Here is a 27537-nt window from a genome sequence, read left to right on the forward strand (position 1 = left end):
AGAGAAAGAATAATAGAATCAAATAATTGTAGAGCTGGAAGGGACCTGGAGGGTCATTTAGTCCAACCCCTGTAATGTAGGAATCTCAATTAAAGCATCTATGACAGATGGCAATCCAACCTCTGCTTAAAAGCTTCCAATGAAGGAGAGTCTACCATCTTCCAAGTAAGTCCATTCCGCAGCCAAACAGCTCTTATCACCAGAAAGCTCTTCTTGATGTTTAGTCGGAATCTCCTTGATTGTAACCTGAATCAGGTCCTACCATCCAGAGCAGCAGAATGCAAGCTTGCTCCATCTTCCATGTGACAGTCCTTGAGATATATGAAGATGGCTATCATATCTCCTCCCAATCTCCTTTTTTCCAGGCTAAATATACCCAACTTCCTCAACCATTTCTCATAAGACTTGGTTTCCAGACCCTTCATCATACTGATCACCCTCCTCTCAACACATTCTAGCTTCTCAACATCCTTCTTAAATTGTGGCATGCAGAACTGGACACAGTTGTGGTCTTACCAAGACAGAACAGAATGAAACTATGACTTCCCTTGATCTGTACACTGTACTTCTGTTACAGTCTAGAATTGCATTAGCTTTTGAAGGGTGGGGCTGCTGTATCACACCATTGATTCATGTTAAGCTTGTGGCCTACTAAGACCCCTAGATCCCTTTTCACATGTACTACTGGCAGGCCAGCTATGCCCCATTTTAAATTCATGCAGCTGGTCATTCATGCCAAAGGGAGGGGAGGGGCTTATCAAGGGTGGGCATTTAGAGGTGGTATTGTTATCTTCCTATGTGAGAAGAAAAGAGAGTTTTGAATTATGGTTTCACTCTGAGTGAGAATTCCGAGGGATAATATGCCAGCCTCTGAAGCGCGGTGAATTTTGATATGTTGATATTTTGTTATTTATCTTCTATTGTCATCACTTGTGCCTGATGCTTCTGCTGTCTGATGGAATATATGGTTATATTAAGCACCTGCTGAATGAACATTGCACATTGCAGTTGAAATATTGATTGGGTGGTTTAGCTGGCTAGGGTATTACAATATGTATCATTGCTGCTCCTTGAGCTGGTGGATTTACTGGGTTTTGCCAGCCAGGTATTGGACCTCCTTTTCCTTGCCTCAAGATATGCAGAAAGGAAGTGGAATACAGGCACCCCTATAAAACGGATAATGGAGAGAGAAGTCTATGATGGTAAAAGTAGGGTGAGCTAGGTAAGAGGAAGGGGTGAGATTTCTTACATCTATTCCATCTTCTCATCTCAACAATTTCTAGGTAGTGCTTGTCATCAGCCACCCAGCATGGTGGCATTTATTTTTAAATCCATCTTACTCCCCCCCCCCTATATATATATATATATATATATATTTGCTTTCGTAGATTTTCACGGGTACAGGAATGCAGGTTTTGGTGTCTTCGGGTGTCTTCCCGTGTAAGAGTTGGGGTGTCTAGGCGACGTTTCGACGAGGTCTCACTCGTCATCTTCAGGCTGGTGCTTTCGGCTTCTTGTTACTGGAACAGAGCAGGATCTCAGTGTTTGAGTTCCTATAAATACTGTTGAGGGGGTGTGGTGTATAGCCTCCAACGTTCTGGGCAGAGAGGAAGTTCCCAGGTTAGTGTGTCTTTTCTTCTTTTGTTCATTAATTACTTGAGGGATATCTTGAGTGATTTCTTGAGTGATATTCTGAGTACCACTTAGGAGGGTCATTAGGTGTGGATTAGTTGCTAAAGCTTTCGTGTCTTGACCTCTTGACCTTGTGAAGAGTTTTTTCTGAGAAGATGGCTGTACTGCACTTAGTTGTGCTCTGGCTTGGCTTCGTGTATAGGGGCGAGCTGTGGTTTTGTGCCCTGTGCCAGCCAGATCTGTGTAGGGATTGCAGGGGGGTGCAGCATCCGGAGGTGCCACTATGGTTTGGCTACTGGATGGTGTCTGTAATTTATCTGTGGAGAGGGTCTGGGTTTGGGTCTGGTGTGGTTGATTGGAGATGGCGTTCTGTGTGCCTCTGGTTCTGGTGTCGGTTTTTGTGGGGAGGGCTATTTTCCAGATGTCTGGCAGGCGGGACGTATCGTCACGCTTGTTCATGTTGTGAGGGTGTTTCTCTATCTCGATGGCTTCCATGATTATTCTCTTGTGGTGATGTTCCATGCAGAACACAAGAATGCCGTCAAAAAAGAAGAAAAACTTCTTAGCAAAATCCTCCATAAACACAATATCAAAACAGCCTTTTGCACCAACCAAAAAATAGCCAATATCCTCAGAAACCCCAAAGATAAAATCCAGTTAGAAAACCAAGGGGTCTATGAAATACCCTGCAAAGTCTGCCCAGCCACGTACATTGGACAAACAAACAGACGAATAAATGCACGTATCGCAGAACACAAGAATGCCGTCAAAAAAGAAGAAAAAACTTCCTCTCTTTACCAACACATGAAAGAAACAGGACACGAAATTAATTTTTCAGATTCCAAATTGCTCTTTAACATGGAACACCACCACAAGAGAATAATCATGGAAGCCATCGAGATAGAGAAACACCCTCACAACATGAACAAGCGTGACGATACGTCCCGCCTGCCAGACATCTGGAAAATAGCCCTCCCCACAAAAACCGACACCAGAACCAGAGGCACACAGAACGCCATCTCCAATCAACCACACCAGACCCAAACCCAGACCCTCTCCACAGATAAATTACAGACACCATCCAGTAGCCAAACCATAGTGGCACCTCCGGATGCTGCACCCCCCTGCAATCCCTACACAGATCTGGCTGGCACAGGGCACAAAACCACAGCTCGCCCCTATACACGAAGCCAAGCCAGAGCACAACTAAGTGCAGTACAGCCATCTTCTCAGAAAAAACTCTTCACAAGGTCAAGAGGTCAAGACACGAAAGCTTTAGCAACTAATCCACACCTAATGACCCTCCTAAGTGGTACTCAGAATATCACTCAAGAAATCACTCAAGATATCCCTCAAGTAATTAATGAACAAAAGAAGAAAAGACACACTAACCTGGGAACTTCCTCTCTGCCCAGAACGTTGGAGGCTATACACCACACCCCCTCAACAGTATTTATAGGAACTCAAACACTGAGATCCTGCTCTGTTCCAGTAACAAGAAGCCGAAAGCACCAGCCTGAAGATGACGAGTGAGACCTCGTCGAAACGTCGCCTAGACACCCCAACTCTTACACGGGAAGACACCCGAAGACACCAAAACCTGCATATATATATATATATATATATATATATATATATATACTTGAAATGGTTTATTTAAATATCTAACCAGATAGCACTGAATTCAGCAATGATGCAAATTCCAAGATTTGTGTAAGTCTCTGCAGAGTGCATAATAGTATTTTTTTTAAAAATAAATTAATAAACAACCTGTTTTTTAAAAGCAATAAAACACCATCTTTGGTGGTAGGAGTTAAAATTCTAATGTTCCTTTCCCACAGATAGCATCCATGGGGAGTTGTAAGTTTGAGAAGAGTCTATATGACTCAGTGGCTGAGATGTGCTGTACAAATCAAAGGCGTTTTTATTCCCAGTTGCATCTCACATGAAGTCTGAAGGAATGTAAGAAAAGAGAGGAAGGGAACCTTTCAAAAACGGGTTGAATTCCAAGTTCTCAATCAAGAAGCAACGTCCGTGCTGGGTGGCAGCTGGGAAATGAGAACCAGTCATAGTCAGGATGAGATCCATTCTAGTCTGGAAGCTTCTCAGGATGTGCCAATGACCAACTCGAGCTGGAAGACTTACTTGGAATGCTTAACTACCCAGACAAAATGATCCCATACGGATTGTGAAGCTAGGGTTGGGGAAGAAGTTAAATTCAGTTCACATTTAAAGGTGAGTTTACCTAATTTGCACTTTCCAATGTAGCTCAATTGGCAGAGCATGTGGCATTTAAGCCCATGGTTGTGGGTTTAAGCCCCAAGCTGAGCTGCAGAGCTGCATTGCCAAATTTAGAGAAGTGCAGATTATGAAGGAAAGGGGTGTGTGAAGTGTGGAATGATTTGAGAAGTGCAAATCAGGTGGTTTCACATTTAAATGCAAGCAAGATTGATTTTCTCCCCAAATCCTTTGGAATTCCTTTGTCCTGCTTGGTGATGGTATCCATATAATCAAAGGCAAAGGACATGTAAAAAGGTAAAAGTATATTGGGAAATGATTTATAATGAATTGGAGGGGGGATGTTTAAAACTACTTTCCCCCCAAAAAAAACCCAGAGTTGTTTTTTGTTGGGAATAACACAAACTGAAATTCCTAGGTGTCAGAAAAGGATATTGATGTATGCAACAACTGCAGCCCGTGTTTTGTTAGCCCCTAAATGGAAAGTGAGCGAGGTCCCAACTAAAGAGGATTGGCAACTTAAATTGACAGAATATGCAGAACTTGCAGATTTAAGAAAAGAATAAGAGAGCAAGAAGAACATACATTGAAAGAAGATTGGAAAACATTTATTGAATATATGGAAAATAACTGTATACACAGCTGAAAACGCTGGCAGCACTAAGATAAATTGAACAAATAATTTTTGATGGATGTAAAAATGGAAAACTGATTTGAATAGTTATAGCAAAATATGATGTATGATATGTAAAATGAACCATGGAAGGAGAAAAAGGGAAGTCATTGGATATATTTAAGTTTGTAAAATGTTTATTTGGAAATGTAAAATTGAAAACTTAGTGAAATTATTCTTTAAAAAAGAAGAAGATGGAGAGTGTCATGAGAACTAGGGAATGGCTTCTGACCCCCTCTATGTGAATCAGCACCCCCCCCCATTGTTCCCTCTACCCCCGTTATGGTCTTTCCATTCAGCTCCACTGATTTGCTTTGCTTCACTCTTGCTGCTTATAAAGAGTCCCTGTAACCATGGGAACCAAAGAAATGAAGCGCTGGATTACTGACACTCCAGCAAGATTTCGATCTACAAACAAAGTCCACCTCTTGCATTTGAGGCAGAGGCAGGAATACGAGAATGAAAGCTCACAAGAAGGCATGCCAGCAATACGGCCAACTCCTGCTTTGATCTTAAGCTGAGAACCAATTCCTTCACCAGTGGGAAGAGGTGGAAAAATACAGAGGTGCCCTCCAAAATCACCATGAACTTATCATGAACCGGTTTTGCAAGGGCAGTGACACTGTGCAAATGAGCGGTCAGTAAGATTGCAGTTCGACATCTCCTGGAATTCTTTTCAAATGCATATGAGCTGGGGCCTCTACATTCAGAAAGAATGTCCCTTTTGTTACCAAATGCAAAGGACTGGGGCCAGCAGCAGAGAGTGCCTGTTTCTATCTCAGCATCCAACTGTGATTCTGAGGATGCTCATTTCCACACATCGTATCGTACTTTAAGGGCAGGTCATAGACTATGGACACAGGTCTAGTTCTCAGACAGAACTGCATAGGTGTCAGCTGTTGCTTTTGAACCAGAGACTAGAAATGTTTTCTGGTCTGTCCCAGGTAGATTGTTGTCCTGGTTCACTACCCTCACGTTGTCCCTGTTTTTGTTTTTCCATGGTGTCATCTTAAAAAGATAGTTTGAAATCTTAATACTATTCCTAGATGTCATAAGAGGATGGAGGATGGATGGCGGCAAACAGATTGAGATTGAATCCTGACAAGACAGAAGTACTGTTTTTGGGGGACAGGAGGCGGGCAGGTGTGGAGGATTCCCTGGTCCTGAATGGGGTAACTGTGCCCCTGAAGGACCAGGTAACGCAGCCAGGGAGTCATTTTGGACTCACAGCTGTCCATAGAGGCACAGGTCAAATCTGTGTCCAGCGCAGCTGTTTACCAGCTGTACCTGGTATGCAGCTAAGGCCCTACCTGCCCACAGACTATCTCGCCAGAGTGGTGCATGCTCTGGTTATCTCCCGCTTGGACTACTGCAATGCGCTCTACGTGGTGCTACCTTTGAAGGTGACCCGGAAACTACAACTAATCCAGAACGCGGCAGCCAGACTGGTGACTTGGAGCGGCCACCGAGACCATATAACACTGGTCTTGAAAGACCTACATTGGCTTCCAGTACGTTTCCGAGCACAATTCAAAGTGTTGGTGCTGACCTTTAACGCCCTAAATGGCCTTGGTCCAGTATATCTGAAGGAGCGTCTCCACTCCCATTGTTATGCCCGGACACTGAGGTCCAGCGCTGAGGGCCTTCTGGCGGTTCTCTCACTGTGAGAAGCCAAATTACAGGAAACCAGGAAGAGGGCCTTCTAGGTAGTGGCGCCCTCCCTGTGGAATGCTCTCCCATCAGATATCAAAGAGAACAACAACTACCAGACTTTTAGAAGACATCTGAAGGCAACTCTGTTTAGGGAAGCTTTTAATGTTTGATGTATTACAGTATTTTAATATATATTTTTTGAAGCCACCCAGCCAGATGGGCGGGGTATAAATAATAAAAGTATTATTATTATTATTATTATTATTATTATTATTATTATTATTATTATTACCAGCTGGATCAGGCCAATGGTCCATCGTCCAGCATTGTGTTCTCATAATGGCCAACCAGGTGCCTGTTGGAAACCCACAAGCAGGACCTGCGCACAAGAGCACTCTCTGCTCTGCAGGTAGAACATAGCCATCATGGATGGTAGCCAATCATAGCCTTATTTTCCTCCATGATTTTGTCTAATCCTCTTTTAAAGCCACCCAAACACCGAGTCCCTCCAAACTTGGTGCCTTCTACCACAGTTAAAGCAAAGGGGATTCTCTGCAGAGCAACTGTCTGGCCCCACCTGGCTCTGCCAGTGGAGAATTTGCTCATATAGGTACAGGGCATACAGATAGCAAAACAACCCTGGGGAAGAAAACAGCTATATCTCCTCTTTCATATCACTGCTTGTGTGCTCAGAGAGGGTAGGGAAATGAGCAGCGATGGTAGGAGATGGAAACACAGGGACAGGGGTTTCCAGAGACTGGCTGTGGACGTGTAAGAGTGTGGATCTTGAACAGGGCTGAATTCTTCCTTCCTCTAATGCTGGACCTGCCACCAGACTCATGAAAATTGTCAGCTTTCTGGTGGAAGGAGGCCCGTGGAACATGCAACAAATATAATGGGAATCTCTCCAATGAGTGGAGGCTGATTCATTATGGGAAGTGGGGCACTGCCTTAGCCAGCCTCCACCTGCCTGCCTTTTTACTTGCAGCCAGACCAGCGGGTGGCAGTGGCTGTCACCCTCCTCCTCCTCCTTGTAGGACTTGGCAGGGAGGAGGATGGAACTAAACTAGAATCACTCAGCTCTGCCTGTCATTGTCTCTGTCTCCTCCTGCTGTTGGTCTCCCTGCCTTCTGGGCACCAGTCCCTACTGCCTGCAACGGAAGGAGAATCCCCATGTTGCCCCTGATCCATGCTGTCATTGTAATGGAAGACACGAGGGGAGCAGGCGTTCTGCTGCCCACCCCTTCTGGTAGCAAATACTCACTTAAGAGCCTTACATCACTTACGTCGTTTTGGTCCAGCCCATGGCTGCTCCTCCACACGATAAACAGATAGCCTGTTGATGCCTCCACAGATGGTTCCTTTCTCTCCTTTGCATTCATTGTTGCACTCCTCCTGCTTTGCCAAAGTCGTGGGCAACTTGTTTCCACAATAGCATTCGGCTCCATACTCCAAGCCAGCATAGGTGTAAGCCCTAGATGGGACAAAACGAACCCCCTCACTGTAAAATCCAGCAGTTTTGTAGCAAATGTTGACTCAGCACATCATGGCATTTAATTTATATCAGAGCTGTACATAGTGTATGCAGTGCTGTCCTTAAAGATGAGGTGCTCTGGATAGCTCGGTTGGTTAGAACTTGGTGCTGATAACACCAAGGTTGCAGGTTTGATCCCTGTGTGGGACAGCTGCATATTCCTGAATTGCAGGGAGAGGTTTGGGCTAGATGTTCCTCAGAGCACTTTACAACTCTACAATTCTATGATTTTATGGTTTGGAAGCTTCAACTGGCACAGAATGTGGCTGAAAACGTCCTGATTGGTTCAGCCAGCCCGAACTTTGTAGCATTTGTTTCGAAGAGTCTGCATGCTGTGGAGGAATGTTCAGTGTTATAGCGATGACCTCTAAAGCCCTACAAGACTTAATACCCAGTTATCTGAATGAGAATACCTCTACCAGGATTGTCCTGCTGAGGCTTGAAGACAAAATATGAGCTCTGCTCATCAGACCAGTGGGCATATCCAGTGCAGCATTCTGTTCTCAGTCACCAACCAGAGAAGAACATGAGCACAACAATGCTCTCCCCACCTGCTTTTCAGAGGCGCATTGGCTAGCACCCACCTCTGAGTGATGCTCATAGCTGAAAAACTCAAGAAAGAGTCTTGGTCTTGGCGACACCACCACCATCCCTTCCACCTCCCAGTTGCAGAAAGCCTTTCTCTATGGGATATGTTACTGCTTAGTTTTGGTGCCAGCTAAAAACTTGTCATTTCCTGCAGGCTACTGACGCGAGTGGCGCTGTGGGTTAAACCACAGAGCCTAGGACTTGCCAATCAGAAGGTCGGTGGTTCGAATCCCCGCAACAGGGTGAGCTCCCGTTGCTCGGTCCCTGCTCCTGCCAACCTAGCAGTTTGAAAGCACGCCAGTGGAAGTAGATAAATAGGTACTGCTCTGGCGGGAAGGTAAACGGTGTTTCTGTGTGCTACTCTGGTTTGCCAGAAGCAGCTTAGTCATGCTGGCCACATGACCCGGAAGCTGTACGCCAGCTCCCTCAGCCAATAAAGTGAGATGAGTGCCGCAACCCCAGTTGGCCATGACTGGACCTAATGGTCAGGGGTCCCTTTACCTTTTACTGACAGAGAGGGGTGTTGATTTGGAGGCCAGGGGTGTCAATATTGAGAAGGAGATTTTATCCTCTTTTAATGTTTTGTTGATCTATTCTTGTGTTTTGATGTTTGATTTTGTGGTACTGCATAACCTACCTCGGGATCACTTGTCCATGAAAGGTGGGAGGAACAACAATGAAACAAACCAACAGATGAATAAACGAAATGAAATAATATATGTAAGTTCCTTTCTTAAGCGAATGGAATTTGAAGTTCCCTTGAATTCTGGTAAAGAGATGTAAACGCACAAAGGACGCAAATATATTTATATAGAGAAAGATGTACATATATTTTACCTCTCAGAGCATGCTTCCTGGCAGTGAGAAATAGTCATTTTTCTCAAGTCATAAAACACAGCACCTTTCAGAGTCCTCTCCCTGGAATCATCACCGAAGCATCCAATGTAAGTGCCTTGAGTAGATGAAAATAGCACAGTGTTTGAAATAATATTGTAGACTGGAACATTTGATTGCAAATGCAAGGGTTTCCCCCACCCTCACTGCCTGATATGTATATCCTGTCCCAGCTCCTGTGATCTTAGTTCCCTGAGAAGATGGAATGACTTTTAAACCACTCTATGGTGCTGGAATCTAGTCCACCGCTCTGTTTTCACAGATGATGACCAGATGCCCAAATGGGACACCTACAAGCAGAACCTGAGTATGACCGGGACCTGTGAATCCCAGTAACTAGGATTCAAGGGCATATGGCGTTCTGACAGTGGTGGTAGAACATAGCTGTCACGGCTACTGGCCATTTAATTGGACTAATTCAGCGGTTCTCAACCTGTGGGCCCCCAGATGTTGTTGGACTACAACTCCTATCATCCCCAAGCTCTGGCCTTGCAGCTAGGGGTGATGGGAATTGTAGTCCAACAACATCTGGGGGCCCACAGGTTGAGAAAGGCTGGTCTAATCCCTTTTAAAATTGGTCTAATCCCCTTTAAATGCCATCCAAATTGGTGGCCACCATCACATCTTGTTGTCGTGAATTACATAGTGCTTTGTGAAGTCTTTTTGTCTGTGCTGAACTGGATGTTCACTAGTATTATGAGAGAGGGGAAAAGAACTCTTTCTATCCACTTTCTCCACATCTTGCCTAATTTTTATGCACCTTTGTCTCTTTGTCTCCTCTTGCTCACCTTTGTCTTAATTTTTTTTTAAGGGGGGGTATCCTGAAGCCATGAAGCTAAGAGTAATAGTAGGGTTAGGTTGGGTTGAGTAGTAGTGACTTTTGTCCTGTTCAGACAACAGGTTCCTGATCATTGAATGTGTTATTTGGGATGGTGTAAACCATTCAATTTTTTTGCTCCCTAGCCAAATGTGCTCATTCAAATTCTAAGCAGGATCTACTCACTAAGAAATAACACAAAGATAGGCTCTCTCCTTATGGTTGGGGAACCAGATTTGCACAGGTGTCCCAAGTATACAATTCAGTCAGTATATTGAATGATGGTGTTCCACAGATTGATTCAGAATAAGCAGATAATTGTATGGTTCCAGGTTTGTGTGCACACATGCGCAAACATGCACGCACACACACATTATATATATACGAGGAAAAAGCAGAACTCTGGAAATAAGATGTTGAGACAAGGAGCAATTTGCAAATGTGCAATTAGGAAGTTCGTACACCGTGAACAGACGCCCACAATAACCCAGTTAGAAGGTGCAGGCAGGAGGAAGCTATAGACAGCTTCTGTTTGTTTCTTTGGGTTGTGTTTCACAGGACTAATTTTTCCCCTTTGCAGATAAACTTAGCCTCCCCCAGTATCCCCCTCAAGGAGCTACAATTCCCAGAGTTCTCTGGGATGAGGGATTGCAGCCCTGTAAAGGAAACAGGGACGCGGGTGGCGCTGTGGGTAAAACCTCAGACCTAGGACTTGCCGATCGCATGGTTGGCGGTTCGAATCCCCACGGCAGGGTGCACTCCCGTCACTCAGTCCCAGCGCCTGCCAACCTAGCAATTCGAAAGCACCTCCGGGTGCAAGTAGATAAATAGGGACCGCTTACCAGCGGGAAGGTAAACGGCGTTCTGTGTGCTGCGCTGGCTCACCAGATGCAGCTTGTCACACTGGCCACGTGACCCGGAAGTGTCTGCGGACAGTGCTGGCTCCTGGCCTATAGAGTGAGATGAGCGCACAACCCTAGAGTCTGGCAAGACTGGCCAGTACGGGCAGGGTTACCTTTACCTTTACTTTAAAGGAAACAAAGGTCACCTGACAACTCAAGATCTACCCACTCTGGAAGAATGGCAGATGAAGGTGATAGACTATATGGGACTGGCTGAAATGACTGGCAGAATCCGCCATCAGGGGAAAGAGACGGCGGAAGAAGATTGGAAGAAATTTAAAATTTATCTTAAGAAATATTGCAAAATTAATGAATGTTATAATGTCAAAGTTCTAAGGAGAATGGGGGGTTACAGCTGCAAAAGATTAAGTAAAAGAAAAGAATAAGGGAAAATTTGATAAAATTAAGTTATGTTAGGATTTGCTGAAATAATTTTGGAAATTGGGATGCAGAAAGGGGAGGTATGGGGAAGTCGATGAAGTAAGGTTTAAGGAAAAAAAGGGATATGAAATTATACATGTTTGTGTGTTTATTTGTTTGTTTGTTTATGTCTATGAAAACTTTGTAAAATCAATAAAAAATTTATAAAAAAAACAAAGGTCACCTGACAACTTTCAGCACCTTTAACAAGCTACGCTTCCTAGAATGATCTCAGGGGGAGCCATGACTGTTCCAAGTGGTACGATACTGCTTTAAATGTATACTGCTGTTGGGGCCTGAGACTGCGGAGAAAAGACACCAACTTGCACCAGAGATTGAGGGGGCCTGGTCATGTATGCGATTTCACACCTGTTACACAGGCCGGGCATGCTTTGTAATATCATACATGCATCACACGATGTTACATGTTGTTTTGGGAGGAGCCAGGGGACAGAGTCATAAATACAGGGCACAGCGGCTCCTTCTCCTCTCTCTCTCGGCAGCCTTTAATGACAGGAAGAGGAGGAGCCTGCCACGGAAGCCACACTCAGCTCTGTGCTTGGCCTCCTCCGCCCCCGGATGGTAGGAAACATAGTGGGGGTCTGCCCCCAAAAAAACATTATTGGAGGGGCAAAAACGCTCAGCCCCACTGGATTTGACACCTCTGCAGCAGTCTCATCTGATACGAAGAGAGGCTAGTCCATTAGGGTGAATGAGGCATTGCCCACCAATCTCAGTCTGCCCTCAGCCAACCCTCACCTGCCTGGCAATTTTAATAGCAACCAGTTGCAAGGTGGTGCTGCTTGGCGATTGACCATGCTGGCTAGGGCTGATGGGAGTTGGAGTTCTAGCAGGGCAAAAGGATCACCACCAATGATTTAGATCAGGCATAGGCAAACTCGGCCCTCCAGATGTTTTGGGACTACAACTCCCATCACCCCTAGCTAATAGGACCAGTGGTCAGGGATGATGGGAATTGTAGTCCCAAAATATCTGGAGGGCTGAGTTTGCCTGTGCCTGATTTAGATAATGCACACCCCAATTTCAACTTCTCTATTATTCACTGGTGGTTAGTCAGTTACTGCACTCACTAACCTCCGCTTGTCCTAAGCCAATCTCCACCTTCATACCTTCTTACTTGCAAACATGACAAGGGGTAGCACTGCCTTCCAGCTTCCTCTTCCTCAATCCCAGTGTTGCCTTCATAGAACTCAGCAGGGAGGAGGCTGGGGGCAAAACTGGAGTTAGAGGTCTCTGCCTGTCGCTGGCTTTTGCTTCACCTCCTATTAGTGGCATAGCAAAGGTTGCCAGTGGCTGGGGCCATATGGACAGGGGTTGGAGGGAAGGAAACAGACAGAGTACACATGCACATTCAACTGCTTAACATTGTCTGTGCTACCCAGGAGATCGCAGCTGCAGAAATAAGAAGAGTCATTCTGCTGTCTGAAGAGGTCACTTGCTGGTTTGCATGGAGAAACCATTTTCAATAGAGCCCAGCAACAGAAGCATGTAGCTGTACTAAGGCAGCACCAGGTATGGAAATTTTGCACCCCATGACAACTGCCTTTCTATCTCTTATTTGGGTGCCCTGACTTTTGCCCCACCAGTCCAAATGAGCATCAGCCATCACTGACATCTTTAGAACGCCACTTACCTTTGCTTTCGGATGTGTGTTTCAGCCTCTTCGTTCCCACAGACTGCATTGGTTCTTGCTCGTTTACAAACCGGAGAAACCATCTCCTTCGTAATTGCCTCAGTTCAGAGTTTCTAGACATCAGCCACCGCGGCCCATACTTCTGGTCCGGTGTTGGTCCATGGAATGTATCCATGTTCACTAGAAGTTTAGGAGTTAAATGAGTGTTTTGCACAGGTCTCGTATCTGCGCTCCCAGCACCTACCAAAGAGTCCACAACTGGCAGGGCCTGGTTCCCAGAGGCCCCACGGAAACCTTGCTGGAGGACAAAGCGGGATCGCTGCAGTAGCAAGAGGCTACCAGCCATCAGATAAGCTGCAGTGAGGAAGAAAAGCAGAAACTGGGTCCTCCGAAGAAACTTCTGTGGTCTGAAAAAAGGTTTGGCCATACCCTTGCTGTGAACCTGGGCTCCTCACGCCTTTAGCACACCGCTAGGCTTCTCATTCATTCCTCCCACAGGTCCATCTCATTATCTTGGAACCTTTCCTCTCTCAAAAATGCTTTCTTCCACTACCACGGTTGGATGGAGATCCATATTCCTCTGTATTCAGGATGCTTTGGTGCTTTAAGGATCCTTGAACTATTGTTGCTGACCATCACAAGCAACACGTCACATTTCACAGCCCTTGTTGCAGTGCTTCACATTTCAGAGTCCCCCAGATCTGCAATATTAAAGCAAAATCTGTTCAGTTCCGAAGCGCAGTGATTTGTTCTCATGGCGTGCGCCCTCCCTTTGAGTGAAACACTCCCCCATCTGTTGTTTATCATTCTACACTTTAAAGACAATAATCCCGCAAGAATGGCTGATTGGGGGTTGCAAAGCAGCAGAACACAAATCTTCAGCTGCATCAACACACTGTTTTGCTTCAAATTAAAAGGGAGGTTCCAATTTGGAAAGTTTGGGGAATAGACGAAATGTACACTCCTAGAAACACACCTGGGACTCTTTAATTGCAGTTGCCAGGGATCAACCCAAGGCCCTGAAGCAGATGTTTTCAATGCGGTGCCCTCCAGGTGATGAACTTCAACTCCTACCAGTCCCAGACAGCATGTCTAATGGCCAGGAATGAGGGGAACAGCTACTTCTCAAGGGCACCATATTGGCTATCCCTGCTGTAAACATGTGAAAGCATGTTCTCTACCATTGGCAAACTAGTCCAATTCCCTGTCCGTTGCAGGATGCAACAACACACTGTGCTTAAATACATCTAGCAAAGGAGAACCCACTGCCTTCTGAGGCTGTCAGCTCCACTGTCACTCAAGTTTTACCACTGGAGGCTTCTCCTAATACTTAGCCAAAATCTGCTTACCTGCTATTTCTATCCAAACTTCTGAGGTCCTACATTGGTAAGGCCACAAAGGGTGTATGCTGGTAGTGGTTTGAGGCTGGACCAGGGAAGGCTTGGATCTGAAGGATGCAATGTCTTCCCAAGACCTCAGACATGCCTGAAAACCAGGCAGGGAAACATGCCAGCTCCAGAGCTGGCATAGTTCCATCCCATTAATTTCTCTCCCACTGGGAATAATGGGAAGAAACTATAAAAGTAAAAAAAAAAAGAGGGAGGAAGGCTCACTTCCACCCTGTTGGTGCAAGCAGATTGGAGGAGGCAGTTTAATCATCATTAATCCCCTCACACACACAAATGCACATCCTCAGGGCTGCATCCTAAATCTCCCTTCCAAAATAGCTGAGAAGACAGCGCTGAAGTGAATTAATGTAAATGGCAGATGGAGCGCTACATGGTACCTTAGTGGTCATGTGCATGCATTTCTATTAGGGATGGCATAGAATTCCAGTAAAAATGCAGAAAGGAGTAGAAATTGAAGCAGTTTTTGTGCTCAGGAACGGAAATCAGTCAAGCGAATATGATTACTATTCACTGGCATCGTTGCTTTGAAGTCTGCAAACAATGCATGATTACTGACTGTTTTTTACATTGTTTTGACATTTCCTTTACATTGAATTGTATGCAAGTTACATAAGTTGGGTGAGTAGCTACATTAAGTTGGAAGACTTAGCTTAAATAGTGGGCAGCAAAATTAATAACGTAGCATTTGGCAGAAACTGAACTCCAGTGAAACAGAAAACAGGACTGGTTGCGATGAATACAGGTAGGAATGGAAATCACGGGCTTCTTACACCCCAAATTTCTATGCATGCACATTGGAGGCAAGATGAACTTGCTGCTACCTGCAAGTTGCCTGATGTGTCAGGGATGAGTTCATTGACATTGTGGAGACAAGAGAAAGCTGAACCCTGGAAAATGACAGTGCTAGCATCTTACGCTAGCAGCAGTTGAATATGTCATTCTCAAATAGCAAGGGGAAAAGTGGGGGGGGTGTCAAAATCTGGACAGTAATTTCTCGAAGACAGGAAATCAGGATGGCCTTTAATCAATGAAAACAGCTGGAGAATATGTAGACATAACAAGCACCTTTTAGAGCAGGTGGGGGGAATCTGGAGGACCAAGGGTTCCCCACATCTTATCTTCTATCTTTTTTAGGAGGGACAGTGTAATGTTTTGTCCTTAAGCCTAAGAGCAGCTCTGCTTGGTCAGTTGATGATGGAAAAGTGGGTGATAAGAGGAAAACATCACTACTTAAACCAGGGGGGGCTAATCTGGTGATCTTTGATTCCCATCAGTCCTAGGCAGCCTGGCAAATGGTCAGGGATGAGGGGACCTGCAATCTAACAACATCAGGAGGGTCAGAGGTCAGCCCCTAAAGGAAAGTGGACTGCTTGCTATTCTAGGAAACGGCTTGAGGTCTGAGCAAATAGCTCTCTGCATATATTTGAGCAGGTGGAAATTTTGAACAGGCATCCACACAGTGTAATTAAAAACACCCCACCACCACCCCTCAAGCCTGAGGTTTGTCAGACATCTCTAGTCAGCACTAAGACCTCACTGGGCTCTTTGTTATCGTGAGTCACACAGTGGCAGGATTGTTCTTGAAAGAGAAAAACACTTTTTGTGCTCCTGGTAACCTTTAACCTCTTTTATAACAAACGAAAGCTGTCTCCTGGCCAAGTGTCTGCTCTGGTGTTTCCAAGGAGCACAGCTCATGCAAAAGCAGAGCAGAGCAAAGCAAAGAGAAAACCAGACCGTTCATGTTTCATTTGCATGATGGTCATTTCCTTGGCTGGACAAGTTGCTTTGGAGACTGAGTTTTTTCAGTTGCTGACCAGCCTTGAGCACTCCAGCAATTGCTGTCTCTAAGTACTTTGCCTGAAGACATGGGGCAAGGGGGTCCTTGCTGCTGGAATCATAGAGCTGTAGAGTTGGAAAGGACCCCAAGGGTCATCTAGTCCAACCCCTGCAATGCAGAAGTGGACTTTCCACTTCTCTTGGCTGAGGGCTCATCCTTGACACATCAGGCAACTTACAGGCAGCAGCAACTGCTGCAAAGACCAAAATACCCAATGAAGTAACAGACAGGTCTGCTACACCAGCTGTTTGTGGACTACAGTTCCCAGTATCCCTGACCACTGATCCTGCTAGCTACAGATAATGGGAGCTGTAGTTAAAAAACAGATGGAGCCCCAAGTCTGGGAAACCGTGATATAAAGCATCTTATAAAATAGATGTGGGGAAGCACTGGCTCTCCAAACTACAACTCCTATCAGCCCAGAAAGCGTGACTGGTGGCCAGTGCTTTTTTCTGATAATACTCACCGTTATGCACTACTGGCACCTCCCCACCTGCCCCCCTCATGGGGAGTCATGGCATGAGCCAAAGCCCTGCCTGGTCACTGCCAGTGCACTGCACTCTGCTGCTATCCATGTGCACCCTGGTCAACTCACTGGCAATGCTCACGATGGGCATGGTGGGATGGGCGCAGGAGCCACCGGAGGTGCCAAAACCATGAGTCAGTGCAGCAAGGTAATGGATGGGATGGAGGGGGGTCATCTGGCTTTGAGAAACTACAGTGGTACCTCGGGTTAAGAACTTAATTCGTTCTAGAGGCCCGTTCTTAACCTGAAACTGTTCTTAACCTCAAGCACCACTTTAGCTAATGGGGCCTCTGCTACTGCCGTGCCCCTGGAGCACGATTTCTGTTCTCATCCTGAAGCAAAGTTCTTAACCCGAGGTACCATTTCTGGGTTAGTGGAGTCTGTAACCTGAAGCGTCTGTAACCTGAAGCAACTGTATCCCGAGGTACCACTGTACATAATTGGAAGGGACCCAAAGTGTCATCTAGTCCAACCCCCTGCAATGTGGCTGGGGAGGTTGGTGTTGTGGCCAATGACAAAACAAGCCCTTACTATAACAACTGCATGGTGAGTACTGGCAATTTTTTTTCAAGAAAAAGGGCACTGCCGATGGCCAGGGATGATGGGAGTTGAAGTTCAGCAACATCTGGAGGGTCGAAAGTTCCCCATATCTGCCTTACAACACCCTCTAAAAGGGTGTAGGAATGCACAGTGGTACCTTAGGTTACATATGCTTCAGGTTACATATGCTTCAGATTACAGACTCCGCTAACCCAGAAATAGTACCTTGGGTTAAGTACTTTGCTTCAGGATGAGAACAGAAATCGTGCTCCGGCAGCGCAGCAGCAGCAGCATACTCCATTAGCTAAAGTGGTGCTTCAGGTTAAGAACAGTTTGAGGTTAAGAACAGAGCTCTGGAACGAATTAAATACTTAACCCGAGGCACCACTGTATACTGGAACATTTTGTTGCAGATCCCCCTAACAGAGGATCTATTGCACGGACCCAGAATATCTCCTAAAATGCTAATCCTTGTCATTAAAATAAATGAAAACCTTTAGGCCAATATATTAAAACATTATCAACAATTTATTTGGGAGAGAGGGGTGTAACAACCCTATGGACCCATTTAATTTTGCTTTTCTACTTTGTCAGCTCTCTTTGAGAACAAATGTATTCAAGCTTGGAAATAATTTCAGGACCTAACCAAAATAGATTTTGGCTTCCAGCCTGCCTTCTGGATATAGACATCCATTTTTCCCCTGCAGCTTTATTAGGGGAGGAAAGTCAGTATTAATATAATAACTTGTACATGCAGATCACTCAGCGTGAAGCCAAAGCAAACTGGGGAAAACATGCTCACATACAAATCCGAGCATTTTGTTTGTTTATCTAGATGCTTTGGCTTACCCTTCCTTCAGAAGGATGTGTAGCCGTCACAACATGATAAAGCTATCATTGCTTAGCTGTGGCTCCTGCACTGCTGGGGGTGTGATCCCTCCCACCATTACAATTCTATGATTCTATGATCATCACCATAATTGTGAAGGACCACCAGGGACAGTCCCACTTCCCTCTGTACATCCCTCCATATGGATGCAGGATTAGACCCTTGGCTAGCAGGTCTTCCTGGTGGATAAATGCTGAGAAGGAAGCTTGCAACCAGACAAGACCTGCCATTTCTCCTTCCTGCAGTGGGGCCTGATCAAACAGATGAGAAACTGCAGGGCAGAGACACAGCAGTTGGCATTGAAGCTTCAGAGTTTCTTATACCTGCGGAGGAAGGGGAAGCAAAGCAAAAAAGGCATTGAGAGCCTGGCTGGAGTTCTAGCTGAGAGGAAGCCCAGAAGGTGGCAGGGAAGGCCTCACCCTTCCTGACCCAATGGAGAGCCACTACCAGCCAGAGTAGACAGTGCTTGACTTGATGGACAACTGCCAATGTTAAAATGATATCAGGTGGAAAGACAGGAGATTACAAGGGTGCAATAACCCTGAGTCAAATCAAGGTGCCACAGGGTTTGTGTTGTAGAGGTAATGCTCCGCTTTGCGAAGGCAAACCTCACACCTGACGTGCAACAGTATGTCAAGGAGAGTTACACTTTCTTTCCCTGACCTTTTGCCTTCTTGGCTAGAAAACAGGGTCTTCCCCCTGACCTTTTGTCCTTTCGCAATTTGTTTGCTAGACATATTGCTTGGCTGGAGTATGGCAGGGAACACAGACATAATCAAGTATTGGGGGGAACATTCAAGGGAAGCACCTGCTGACATCTGTATTTGTTAATGCTTAGATGGAAATATGTTAAGTTCAGGGTGGTTTCACTACTGTTTCCAATTGTTGACTTCTGCTGATAAAAGGAGCCTCTGTAGAGCTAGCCGGCAGCTTGCTTGGAGCATGCTTGCCAGCTTGCTCCTGCACATCTCACCTGCATTACCAACTCCTGTCTCATGTCTTCACTTCAGTGTGTGTGTGTTTACATTTCTGAGTTGAAGCACTATAGGAACAAGGCACCTTGAGTCAGAGAGGCAATGCTATATCCCAAAAGTCTCAGATCCCAGGCCTATTGCCTAGGGCCCCCCAAAAAAGAGGCAGGAGGAAAACTGCTGCAGACATCCTTTGCTCTAAAAGTGAAACCAAACTGACTACAGTGGTACCTTGGTTTACGAACTTAATCCATTCTGGAGGTCCGTTCTTAAACTGAAGCTGTTCTTAAACTGAGGGGCTCTTTCCCTAATGAGGCCTTCTGCTGCTGGTGCCCTTCAACCATTTGGCCTCTGTTCATAGACAGAGATAAAGTTTGCTAACTGGAACATTACTTCCGGTTTTGCTGAGTTCTTATACCAAATAGGTATGTTCTTAAACCGAGGTACCACTGTATAAGGGGAACACTCTTGAGTAGCTTATGGGAAATGTGGGGAAGGCAGAGTTTGCTTTGAAGAACAGGCCTAGCTTTTAAGAATTTATCTGGGCTTCCCAATCACAATGCTTTGGGTGAGGACTGTTGACTGAAATAGTTTTTGTTTCATGCAATTGTTGTTCCATTGCAAATTCTGTCTCTCTAGAACAGGGTGGTTCCTTTCTCCTACCTCTCACCCTTTCCAATAATTTCCTGTTTATATTAAGCACCCAATCCTATTTCAAACAACAAGAAGAAAACAAAAGAATTAAAGACTCTCTATTTGTCTGTGCTTTGGCAGATTTCTGACCCAGGGGCACCTCTCTCATGTCAGCAGTTTTCATACTGACTGCCCACCAAACAATGGGAGAGGCCAAGTGATCTGCCCTGGAAGGGTCAAGTCTGTAGCCTTGTGAGGAAAGCATTGCAATTGTCACTCTGGAAGTTGGCAGGCTCCATCCCTCAGAAGCATCAACCATGCATGCAAATTGCATCCAGTTCCAACAGAAAATGGAAAAGTTTAGACTTTTTAAAAAAAATGTATAAAAATGAAAGTTCAAACTGTCTGCACACTCACACAAAACGCTAAAAGCTATCTGCCAGTAATTTTGGCATGTTCCATCCATTCTAGAGGGGCTCCTGTGCCTGCAAATTTCACCCACTTCTTTCAAGAGGAAAACAAGGTAGATGTTTTTAGATTCCCCCTCATAGTGAACAGTGGGATACAGATATTTGTTTTTCACTAAGGTAAATTTGGACCTGAATCATGAGTCAAGTCAGACAGATCACAGATTTGGAACAAATCAGTCTGCTTCATAAAAGCTACAGCTACAGATCTGAACCAAATCTTGAGGGTGGTGTGTACTGCTGCTTTAACAAAACAAAACAAAAAAAACAACCTCTGCCTGAGACTGTGGAGATTTTCTGCTAGTTGGAATAAGATCAAGGGTAGCCAGAAGTTTGACCATAATCCACTAATAGATTTCTGGGGGATTTGTAGTAGATCATCAATATTTCCTGGCTCCCAATTGTCTAATAATAGGAATATCTAAAAACACAGGGTTGTAGCCAATGTTCTTAGGCCTAATTTCATGTGGGTGACAAGGAGGGCACATGTTCACACAAAGTGTCATTGTTATTGCCATGCTGCAAAGAGGTATTGTAGGGTACCTGAACATCGTGAGGACAATCTGAGAAAAAGACATGATTGTAATTAGGTGTTAGATATGCTAGCACATGTCCATGTGCATCTCTGCAAACAATAATAAGAACATAAGAAGAGTCCTGCTGGATCAGACCAAAGGCCCACCTTAGCACAGCATCCTGTTCTCACCATGGCCAACCAGAAACCCCAATAGGAAACCCACAAGCAGGACCTATGTGCAATAGCAACTCTCCCTTGTGATTCCCAGCAACTAGAACATAGCCGTCGTGCTAGTAATCACTGATAGCCTCCTCCTCCTCCATTCATTAGTCTACCACTCTTTTAATGCCATGAATTATTCTAATGCTCTTCTAATGCCATCAGAGTTGGTGGGCATTACTATATTGTGTGGGCATTACTAACCCTTTGTTCTCCTGGTGGAAATACTTCACATAACCCTATCCGGGTTTCTCAACAAGTCTGTTTGGGTCTTCAAATCTACAGTAGCAAAGAGATGCCTTCCAACATTTCAGATCCTCCTAAAGTCCATGTGTGGCTGTATGCATGCATTTATTAAAGTCTAATTATATATTTATCTTGCCTGTTCATAGTGAAGGCATTTAAGGTGGACGATGTCAACATAAGTTAAAAAGAGAAAAAGAGAGTGCAGTGTTATCACGTAAGGAGCCACTGGTCTGATCCTGGTGGCAAACTGTGCGCAAGTTGATGCCCTGGTTCGCATTTCTATGGATGCACGCTAGTCTACTGCCAAGCTGCATTCGCCACCCACCTAAAGATGGAACATGAAGATGGCAATGTTTACATCCCTTTGAGTCCATTTGTAGGCAGAACATCCACTTTGCATGCAGAAGGTCTTAGTTCCAATTCATGGCATCTCCAGGAGAGACTCCCTATCTGAAACCAGTGTTGAGCTGAAAAAGAAAGCTACTTTGAAGAATTTCCTTTCACTATTCCCCACTATTTCTTTTCTCTGTGGCAGCTGTCATTTGCCCCCAACTATGACTTGGAGCAAGGCTAAAGGTCTGGGACACTGCAAACAATACAAAATATTGGCCAGGTTGCTGGTACAGTAGTTGCTGCTGCTTGGAGTGGTTGCCAAAGGTGTATTTGGGGAAGCTTCGGGTACTCAAAAGAACCTGTGCTACTTCTGCCTTCGGTACTGGTGACCCCCTTCCCCTCAGCCCCAACAAACTGTTAGAAAAATTTATCCTCCACCTGGATAAATTTGTGATATAGTGTCCTTCAGTTCCTCTGTCCACAGATCAGGTGGAGAATATCAAGAGGCCAGCTGTGTATGGCTTAGGTCTGTTCTGTTGTTCTCATTCTGGGAAACTTTTATTCTGTTTCAACTTTTAAAATCATGCTGAAAACTTTCCTGTTTCACTAGGGCTTATGCAGGCAATTAAAAACACATCTTTCTGCAATCGTCTGTTTCAACTTTTCAAAAATGATTTTTACAGTACGGTTTTATGTCTTTTTTGTTGTAAAGAGCTTTGATTATTATTTTTTAATGAAATAGCAGTCTATAAATAAATAGCATTTTGTTGAAATCTGCAATTTCCACAAATTATCGTCTTATTAATTTTGTTTGTTGCTTACTGCATGAAATGCCTCAGTGTGACGTACAACTGTAAAAATATATCCATGCAAATGCTCAAAGAAACACCAGTAAGAATAAAACAATGCTACTTCTTAAAAGTTATTATCCTGCCATATTATAAGAAAGATAAATCCTACCCAAACCCATCAAGATTTTTTCCCCACATGATGTTTATCTACCAACATGAAAAAACAGTACGTGGATTACGTTAAAAAGAAACACCATTCAAAAGTAATATAGAGAATATCCTAAGTACAGTGAAATCAAAATGATTTGTTGTTGTTTTAAGCAGTGTTTTATCCATGAGTAGGGATGGGGGATAAATTCAATTCAGTTTGCATTTTAAAGCCAAATCTATCAAATTTCCACCTTCTGAAACAGTATGAAAACCGAAACATAGCCATCCCTTGAGATTCACACTTTTCTGAATGCTGTGATGCAGTTTTCCAACCTAACAATGTTTACAAAAATGCATATCTTAGGGGGGAAGGATACTAGTAGAAATAGCATGCATGAATTCATATTAAGGAAAACTACTTGCCAAAATGTGTACATTAATCAAAACTGCACACCCAAAAAAGTGTGTTAGAAGAAATTCACACTATAATGCTAAAAAAAACCACACATGAGGATTTAAACAAGAAAAAAGATCACAAATTGCTGCAGAAATGTGGGAAACTGACTTTCAGATTGGAAAAATGATAGAAGTGAAACTGACGGATCCTTTTCTCCCTTACAGATCAACAGTGTAGAGCATGGAATTGGAGAGCCAGTGAAGGACGCAAAAGCAAATCTGAACACACTGTTGCCAACATTCCGCATTAGCGCTGCTCAGATAGACTGCTCCTATGAAAGCTTGCATGTAAAAGTTGCTTGCCGCTGCCCAGTGTTATATTACCAATAGGAACATGGGGAGCTGCCTTCTACCACGTCAGGCCATTGGTCCACCTAGCTGTGAGTTGTCTACACTGATTGACAGTGGCTTTCCAGAGTTTCAGGTAGGGCCTGTTGGATTAGATGAAAGGCCTGTTGTTATGTACTGAGGACTCCGGGTATATTTCACCTGTCTAGCCCAGCAACTTATTTCCCTCTGTGGTCAATCACATGCTTCTAGGAAGGCTTTGAACAGGGTATAAAGGAAAAGGACTCTCCTTTTTAATTGTTCATCAGAATCTGGTGCTCTTAAGGTACACTGCCCCTGAATATGGGAGTTCTGTTCAGGGTTAATCAGAACTGAGCTCTGTTAGGTGATGTAAACAGTTCATCTACTCCATCTTGAGGTCCATGATGGTCTACCGAATGCTTTCTGGAAGCCCTCCAGTTCTGTTGCCTATTGGTTGCGAAGGCTATGCGGAATGTCTATATCCTGAAGTGATATGCCACTGAATACCATTTGATGGTGGGTATCAGCACGGTTCTGAATTTGCTCCTTGTGGCATCCAGTGCTGAAGTTGGTAATTGTAGCAACCAACTTCCTCCCTGATCTCGGACAGGGTTTCACAAGCTTCTCAGTTCAATGACTCCCTTTATGTGCTTGTAAAGTGGTAATTGACCACAGCCCAAATTCTTAGGAATGTAAATTGAATAAAGCCAAGAAATATCACCAGTCACCACCACCAGGAAGAAAAATAAGGAATGCTGTTGCATTTTGGAAGTTCCTCATGGGCAAGGGAGATACACTCTATACATGCCCGTGCCTTTTATATCCTGTTTCTAGTTCCTACATTTTTCACACCATATCTCATAAGCTTCATTTCCACTCTGGGCCCTTTTCCAACCTCTTTCAGCACTTAGGACTTTTATCCGCACACACCTCTGAACAATCTTGTCAGCCCCCAAGAGGTCAGTACCAACCACTTTAATAAATATAAATAAAATTATATATAATATAATATATTATATATATTATAAGGACAATCTTGTCTCCTGTGGTTTCAAGTAACTAATATTCAGAAGCACACAGCCTCCCACTGTGGAGGCACATCATAGTCTTTATGGCTAGTAGATCTAGAGAACCTGTTTCGCTGCGCTCCAGAACAGGTGTTTCTTCCACTCTGCCCTATTCAAAGCAGATCTGGCCATTTCTGGTAACTGTTGTGCTAAGTCCTGGCCTGGGGGGATTGCAGCTGCAGGAAGGCCCACAACAAACAACAAGGTGGCAAAGGGCTATCAGGCCTTAGTCATTCTGAGCAAGATGCTTGAAGCAGCAGTGCAGGAGAATTGGAAGGAACACTGGGGATGAGGGAGAGTGCCTGGGTGCCTATGAAGGTGGCAGAGGGCAGGAGATAGATTGTGATGCCTTCAGAGGCTGGAATGTTCATAGGAGGCTGTAGACAGCTGCAGGGAGAAATAGGGCAACAAGTTCTTTTTCCAGCCAGATACTTAAGCCTTTTAAAAGCTCCATGTTCAAGGACCAATCAAACCACCTTTCCCAGCAGGGAGAGCAGTACTAATAACAGGAGAGCACTTCGGCTCAGGTATCAAAACGAACTAAGGGTGTCCGTGGTCTGCTCACTAAATCTGAGGTTAAACATCCGTTTGCTAGGCTCTTCTGGGAAAGCCAAAGTTTAATTGCAAAGATCATTTTGAGGAAGGAAACACAATCCTCTTTCAAGACCAATGTTGCTGCTCAGGGGAAATAAGGATGTCTGAAATCAAGAGGGGGGAGCAAATCCCTTTGAGTTGAAGAAACTGGAGACTTAAAAACTGCTTCCTTCCTTCTTTAGTGAAATGAACTGAGATGAAATGATATCCCTGTTTTCGTGAACCTTGCCATCAACACTTTTATTTTCTAGGTCAGTGGCAAAACTGCCAAATTATAGGGTAAAATGAAAACACACTGTTGTTTGAGAGAGAGAGATAGCCACAGGGGGGGGGGGAGTTGTGCTATGGCAAATGTATACATACAGTGCAAAAGGATTATGACTTCTGTCTTTATTTTATTTTTAAAGGAGGTTAAGGGAAGGGTGAGAAAGAGGAAATCTGATAAAACTTAAGATCTTGAAAAATCCAAGGGGAAGAAATCCTATTTGCAAATGGGTTCCTCACTTTGATCTCCAGGAGCTGTAGGTCAAGCTGCTTTCTTTGTCATCATTTCTGCAAACCAATATGGTTCTGGCATGACAGCCAGAAGTAAGTTTTTCTCTAAGGGGCAACGTGTGAGATGACGCTCTGCATAATGGTAGTTTCAGAAAGGCTTCTTCTTTCAGCAAGGAATAATATCATCCCAAATGTATGGTTCGAGAGGCCCTATGGTTGAGGGTTTGGGAGACACTACAGAGCTGCAATAGCAACCAAGCAAAAATGGAGATAGGTGTTATTTATAAAGTGCTGCAAAAATGTATGTGCTTGCATTTGGGGTAGGGGGGTTTCAGAGAAACACTGGCCTCTACTTGTGATCTTCAGAACACAGGGGTAACGGTCTCTCTTGCACACACACACATATATATGATCTCCCTTTTCAAGTATACCAAATCCAGGCTTCACAGTGCCTTAGCCTCCTAGCACAATCTTCACAACACAACCCTGCTACACACACACGCACACACCACATGCTTGAGATAGCACGGATCATTTTCATCAACCCCACAGATACCTGCCTCCGTAATGCATGCAATTGCTAATGGCTCAGGAACAACGGTGGAAGAAGGAAAAGAAAGAAAGAAAGTTGTTCAGTTCTGACTTAGGCAGTGATGGATGGATATTTGCAAACACTTTTCAACGTGCCAATAAGAAGGGAAGGAACACTCACCTCACATACATAGTTGCGCATGTAATCAGAACTCCAATTTGAGAGAGGCAAAGTCCTCCGCAAATCCAGCGAAATATTACCAGAAAACTGTATTGCAGCTCTGTGAAGCAGATCAATCCGTCTCCCAGCGCCCTGCTCCGTTAATCCTCCTTCTACCACCCAGATTTCAGTATACAGAAGCTGTAATCCTCCTGCATCCTCCTTCTCGCAGCTCTGCTCGTCTCTAAGCTCAGCACTTGAATACCTCCAGCTGTTTATATCAGTAACTAACCGAGCCCTAAGAGAGCAGACCCACTTCGCACATGCTCACTGCGGACCGGGCTTCGCCACTGCACAAGCCGGAGCTCTCCAGGGTCCTAAGTGACTCACCCAGCCACCGTTCAGTACAGCAGCACAGGATGCAAAATATCACTTGTGTTGACTTTGGTACTCGGGGAAATAGTATTGCAAGCTACAGGAAAGAGAAGGACACACACACACGCTAGGAAACGGCATCCATATCAGCAGCTTGGATCTGTCTGATGGCATATAAAGGCTTCCCCCCTCCCCAAACATCCCCAGGAAGCTGTTAACATTTCTACCGCTTATGACCGCAATTTCTCCACAATTGTTCTGCCTCTCTTCATGGGTTTTTGCAAAGCTTCTGAAGATGACAGTTGCATAAGCAATGCCTTAATGCTATTACTATGCTGAATGTAAATCAAGTCATATAAATCTGCATGAATTTTATTTGCTGTTGTTATTTTATTTTTTATCATTGTAATACAGCTTCATCTGGTTCAACAGCTACAGCCATATCTGGATTGGAATGAGTTGGCCGCTATATTCCATACTCTGGTAACCTTCAGACTGGATTGCTGCAATGTGCTCTGTGTGGGGCTGCCCTTGGTCCAGGTCTTGAAGTTCAAGCTGGTGCTGAGGAGGGCAGTGGCTGGCAGAATGTGACAGCTCTGCTAAAAACTCTGCAATGACTGTCCATAGGCTACTGGGTTCAGGTTCAAAGGCTGGAATGACTTGGGCCCAGGATACCTTAAGGACAACCTGAACTCTTATATCCCAGCTTGATCATTTAGACCATCCGAAGGAGCGCTGCTTGGTGTCCCCTGTGTTACCAAGGCCCCAAAGACCTCAACTAAAAGTCAAGCATTTAGTGTCATTGGTCCCACTGGTCACTGTGGAAAACCCTTCCAGCAGTAGTTCAGCAGGCAACCTCCTCTTTGACATCCAGGTGTCTCTTGAAGACCTTTTCTGCAGACATTTGTCGCCGTTTAACTTTTGATCAACTAGTCATCTTAATGATTATCTTCTTTTCAAAATGATTTGGGGGGGGAGGGTAGTCAGTGTATAACACCATGGTATTTTAGTGATAGA

At 44.6% G+C, this 27537-nt stretch overlaps 1 protein-coding gene and 1 long non-coding RNA gene across 2 annotated transcripts in view; one reads left to right on the top strand and one right to left on the bottom strand.

The window, feature by feature from the left end:
- WSCD1 (WSC domain containing 1) overlaps positions 1–26580 on the bottom strand; it is a 44682-nt gene extending 18102 nt beyond the window's left edge. Inside the window, exons 1-4 of the mRNA XM_081173018.1 lie at positions 26167–26580; positions 13006–13706; positions 9156–9270; positions 7483–7670 (exon numbers count right to left, since the gene is read on the bottom strand). Coding sequence (XP_081029144.1) covers positions 7483–7670; positions 9156–9270; positions 13006–13432 — 730 coding nt within the window. The 5' untranslated portion in view covers positions 13433–13706; positions 26167–26580. The remainder of the gene's footprint in view (positions 1–7482; positions 7671–9155; positions 9271–13005; positions 13707–26166) is intronic.
- Positions 10861–12999, top strand: LOC308574934. Its single transcript, XR_014002646.1, has 3 exons — positions 10861–11072; positions 11531–11933; positions 12755–12999. It is a non-coding gene; the product is annotated as an uncharacterized lncRNA (long non-coding RNA).
- Positions 26581–27537: the final 957 nt, after the last annotated feature.

Source organism: Podarcis bocagei, assembly GCF_964188305.1.
Source record: "Podarcis bocagei genome assembly, chromosome: 15".
NCBI classification, from domain to species: Eukaryota; Metazoa; Chordata; class Lepidosauria; order Squamata; family Lacertidae; genus Podarcis; species Podarcis bocagei.